The sequence below is a fragment of the Bolinopsis microptera genome, chromosome 4, assembly GCF_026151205.1.
Source record: "Bolinopsis microptera isolate Bmic1 chromosome 4, MBARI_Bmic_1.0, whole genome shotgun sequence".
NCBI classification, from domain to species: Eukaryota; Metazoa; Ctenophora; class Tentaculata; order Lobata; family Bolinopsidae; genus Bolinopsis; species Bolinopsis microptera.
Genome location: NC_087075.1, coordinates 16,303,317 through 16,308,452, shown reverse-complemented (window position 1 = coordinate 16,308,452; position 5,136 = coordinate 16,303,317). Strand labels below are relative to the sequence as shown.

Here is a 5,136-nt window from a genome sequence, read left to right as displayed (position 1 = left end):
AATTTACAATGAAAGGGAAACAATTTTTTTAAACCAACAAAAAAAACCGATTCCCAAAATATTTGAGATAAAATGGGTTTTTCTGGTGTTGGACACCCCCCTAAGTACCATGTACTAACTGTTTTTCTGGGAAATGAGCAGCAGACCCACCACTTAGTACAAAAGTACTAACTGTGTTTTGGAAGAAAATATGACCCACCACCCCAACGTCACGTCCAGTACTAAGTGCATGATTCCCCTGTAAAGTCGAACTTAAGGGTTTTTACAGTACGTGTCGAACTTGGGGTACCTTTCTGAAAATGTAATATTTATAATTCTAGAATTACCATCACAGAAGATTTTACATTTAGATGGATGAATGGGGCTAGTTGACGAGCATAATTTATGCAGAGTATTCAATAGTGTAACACATTGTGTGTAGAAGCTAAAAGTCCTGAAAACTATAATATTTTCTAACTATAAATATAATTAAATTATTATATAAGATCATTCGCCCTCTTTACCCTCTTTTGTTTCTTTATAAAATATCGATAATATTAAAAGTTGCTGCATTAACTACGGTGGATGCGGAATCCAACATTAATTATTAACTTGTCATCTGATTTGTAAAAGTAATCCTTATTTCCGATGTTACGTCATGAAAATCGTTTGACCCTAACCATAGTTGTAGGCATTTCGATCTTATCTCATTATAAACAACGGTACCAATTACACAAATATAATGGAACAAATTTCAGCTGATGGTGCGAAAAAGTGCGGTCAATAGTGCGATTCCGTATCCACCGCACATGTTTAATGTTGCTCAACAATATAGTCTATTTTCTTATTTTGTATAGCCTTCATGTCTTAGAGGTCACATTCCACTCGTTATTTAGAAAACAAGCTTTGGAAAACATATCATTTACATTTTCTTCACTGACAAGTCTGTCTAGAACAGTTTAAAAATTCCTCGCCAAGTTCTTTAGTATTTTAACATTTACCATAATTCAATCACTTTCAACATAACCTTCGTTTAGAATGAGGTTAACTTGGTTAGCAGTTCCAACTACTGCAGTAGATACCAGATAAGATGTGGGATGCTGATAGCCAGGTTTGCATGCTCGCCGTGGTGCATTTAGAAAACTAAAAATTCTTATGAATTTCTTCAAGATCTTAATTTTGTGACCCATCGGCATCTATTTATGACTTAACCTATCATGATTATGTAATTGGTTTTAGGGAGAAAATTCTCAATTTGTCGATATATTCGAATTTTGAGTGTAAGACGCACAGATCTTTCTATGGAAAATACCCTAACCATAGATCTATTTAATTTCATTATTATGGAATGCTGGAATGCTAGATTTCTGCAGGAAACGTACAAAATACCGCCTGATCATTGGGCCTACGCCGTACTTTACTCTTGTCTCTTTTCCATAAACCCGTCCCCAAACTCTTTTGATTTTTCCTAGTTTGATTTTTCGCATGTTGTTGGTTGGTTTAACGACCCTAAGATAATGATATTTCATATTACTCTAGAGTCTAGTCTCTAACATGTTTATGTTTTTTACATGAGTTCCGATGATTATCTAAGTCGAGTTGAGCTGCTTGTTAAAAATACTTTCGTGATAGCCACAATTTAGTTTGTTTACCAACGAAAACGGATTAAGTATATTAGTGCACGTGACAGCGGACCAGCGGTAAGGAAATCAGCTGACACGTGTCAACACATGCACATTGCACATGTCAATTAGTTCCACCTCCGCACTACGCCCAATAAAGTTAATTTCACTTTTTGATTTAATAAAGGTGGTCGACCATCATGAGGGGCATCAGTCATCCAACTTTGGAAGGCGCATTAACGATATTAACCCCAAAATCAATGTAGAAACATAAGATGGCTGAAAGAAGCGTGCCCGGATTGATTTTATCAGTTGTTGCGACTATCCTTCTCCTTATCCCGCTATGTCTGTGGAATGTTAAAGAATCTGTCGTCCTTGTGAGTTATTTAAAAAAAAGCAAAATCAAATTGAGTTTTGAAATTCCTCCACGTCACATAGTATTAAACCATATTTTGATACCTTAAGAAGAGCGTGTTCATTGTTAAAAGATAATGAAATTCCTAAGGTCCTTTTAGCATTCCTGGCTGTTGGACTGTGTTCTATCATTAGACTTCTCGTCGTACTCAACGCAAATGGCAAGTACTCTTTTATAACATCAAGTATAAGATAGATTTAGACATGTCTTTCTATATTTAAAGTATAGCTTTACATACTAATTACGAACTGTTAACCTAATAAATTAACAATGCTTATTTCCTGTCAGGCACGGAGATAGGAGTCATCAATGACAGTGAGAACTTTTATAAAGTTATAATGAATATGACTAAAATATAGCTCAGCCAGGAGTTCTAGTCATACTAATTCCAATAGACTACAGCTCACGTTGTTCAAATATACGATGAATGAAAATAAATTAAAAAATTATTGTTGTTAATGATAATACATATTTGTTACATGTTTGTTATTTCAGATAAGAAGATGGTTAACATGCTCGTCGTTGCAATCGCGGCAATTTCTGGTAAATTTACCTGACTTAACAGTGTAAAAGTTTAAGATTTAAAAAAACAAGAATTGAAGTTTAACCAACTATAGTATTTAAATTACTAATTATTAATAACTAATAACTAATTTCTGCTCAATCAATAGAGATTGTAATTTTTAAGGAGTACCATTTCAGGTTTGTGTGCCTTTATTGCCTTCATCTGGTTGACTGTTGATATAGCGGAATACAATAGCAGCCCATACTCTAGTTTCTTTAGCTACAATGCGACATTCTATTTCGGATACGCGTGTGTAGTTGCCTCTGTTGTTGCAAGCGTTGGTAACATTGGGCTAGGATTTCTTGATACGCGTGTGTAGTTGCTTCTGTTGTTGCAAGCATTGGTAACATTGGGCTAGGATTTCTTGATACGCGTGTGTAGTTGCTTCTGTTGTTGCAAGCATTGGTAACATTGGGCTAGGATTTCTTGATACGCGTGTGTAGTTGCCTCTGTTGTTGCAAGCATTGGTAACATTGGGCTAGGATTTCTTGATACGCGTGAATAGTTGCTTCTGTAGTTGCAAGCATTGGTAACATTGGGCTAGGATTTCTTGATACGCGTGAATAGTACAATGCTTCCTGCGATTCCTGGAACACGTGCTGGAACACGTGCTAAAACACGTGCTGGAACACGTGCTGGAACACGTGCTGAAACACGTGCTGGAACACGTGCTGGAACACGTGCTGGAACAGGTGCTGGAACACGTGCTGGAACACGTGCTGGAACACGTGCTGGAACACGTGCTGGAACACGTGCTGGAACACGTGCTGAAACACGTGCTGGAACACGTGCTGAAACACGTGTTGTGGAATCCTGTACTATGCTCAATTTAACTTGTAATAATAGCATGGACAAACTCTTTACTTTTAGTTAGGATAGTGGGGTAGTCAAACATACTATGTTACATAGTGAAACATCACGTGGGGTTCTGTTTATATGTTGGGTAATAACAATAGAATTTATAAACAGTATGTTTTTTTTAGGTTTCGAATTTTTATGCTTTACTGAGTTTGTGTTGCAAAAGGATAATACATTTTGAATATATCTTGAATTTCTTAAATACATCTCTGTCGTGAATTTATAAATATTTGATTAAATATTGTGTGTTTATGTTTAGTATTAGTAGAAGTATATTTACTGTTTAGTTGTATGAGTGACATTATGTCGAAATTAGTTCTTTTAAAATCAGATGGCTGTTTTTGTAATTTTATGTAATCGGATTGAAATGATAGACTCGGAAATTGAGTAGAGCGATGTTGATGTTTAAGCTCAAGGTTATCAAAGTTGTGCGGTCACTTTCGAATTATGCAAATAAAGTGTATACCTGGGATAAAATCTAATATGTATTTCAGATTCATTAATTAGAGTCACACCAACTATTTTCTCTCGGATATAATAAACAAAAAGCTCCATCTTAAAATACGCCTGAACAAGCCCTGTAGCATGTAGAGAGGACACGATTTCCCGCTCGTTGTGTACTTGTGTAGTTTCTTTTATCGGCCGGCAGGCGCGCGCACGCTTTAGGAACCAGGGACAAAAGAAAATCGCGATCATTTTGCCCAAAAATCTCGATACCGCGATTTTTAACAGACTAAACATAAGACTATACATAAAATTTGTCGCAAATAATAGGAATAATCGAAATTCCGCACATGCTGCGATTTCCTTTTGTCTCTGTTAGGAACCCGTGTTTCTCTAAAGTGGTGTCGAATGCTTTACTGACCAAAAGGCCGTTATAAAACATTCGACCCAACCAAAAAAGTTTCAAAAGCACGCTTTATGAACGATAGTAGATTTTGGCAAAATAGCGAAAATAGTACTCCAACAGTTCAAGCGTTTCAGTTAAAACTTAAAATTGTATATAGATGGCATTCGTATGTTTCGTATGTTCCGTCGCCAGTTTATACTCAAGTTTCAATACCGTTGGCAAGGGTGAAACACAATGTTCCTTCAGTAATAGCGCCAAGAAGAGAGCTCGTAGAACACGTGACCATTGTTAATGATTTGGCCCGGCGCGCGCTACTTCGAAGAAATTTAGACGAGTAACATCCGTCAAGTAGAACACGTGACCACATGATATCTGTATGATATAGTAATACCAACCAGTTTCAGGGTTATCCGGTTTCAGGGTCGTTACTCAGACGAAGGACAAAACGTGGCCATCTGTTACAATCCTAGCAACGTAGACACGTGGTATCCTAGTAACGTGGTAAATACAAACAATAAGTTAGAAACGTAACTTTACACAGAAAGTTCACTATCTATATTTCAGATGATCTAACTACATAATATAATGAAGTAGGTAAATGTAATCCTCATCCAAAAACAGTAAAGTGCAAAAATACAAACCAACTTGCAACTGTTAATTTTATTGTTACCTATAATAGAGTTAGTGGCACGTGATACAAACCAAAATATACCACGTGGTACCCCGTGAAGATCACGTGACCTGCACCTGGAACCAGAACCAGTGCACCTGGAACTGTTCTTATACACTCCAACAGTACAACTGTGCAATATGATCACTCAATATTTCAGGTTTTAATTTAGATCTC

The 5,136-nt window shown here is 36.5% G+C and overlaps 1 protein-coding gene across 1 annotated transcript; it reads left to right on the top strand.

Annotated features, from left to right (window-relative positions):
- Positions 1–1,861: 1,861 nt before the first annotated feature.
- Positions 1,862–2,900, top strand: LOC134813849 (uncharacterized). The gene is made up of 5 exons (XM_063821728.1): positions 1,862–1,978; positions 2,107–2,176; positions 2,305–2,331; positions 2,512–2,559; positions 2,719–2,900. Exons 1-5 carry the CDS (start codon positions 1,877–1,879, stop codon positions 2,898–2,900), a joined length of 429 nt encoding a protein of 142 aa, XP_063677798.1. The 5' UTR covers positions 1,862–1,876.
- Positions 2,901–5,136: the final 2,236 nt, after the last annotated feature.

What these genes read in the sequence shown, in the direction of transcription:
- LOC134813849 (XM_063821728.1), top strand. Translation starts at nt 1,877, where the DNA reads ATGGCTGAAAGAAGCGTGCCCGGATTGATTTTATCAGTTGTTGCGACT. An exon ending in CGTCGTACTCAACGCAAATG is followed by an intron (nt 2,177 to 2,304) that starts GCAAGTACTCTT and finishes ATTTCCTGTCAG; the next exon opens with GCACGGAGATAGGAGTCATC. An exon ending in GATAGGAGTCATCAATGACA is followed by an intron (nt 2,332 to 2,511) that starts GTGAGAACTTTT and finishes TTGTTATTTCAG; the next exon opens with ATAAGAAGATGGTTAACATG.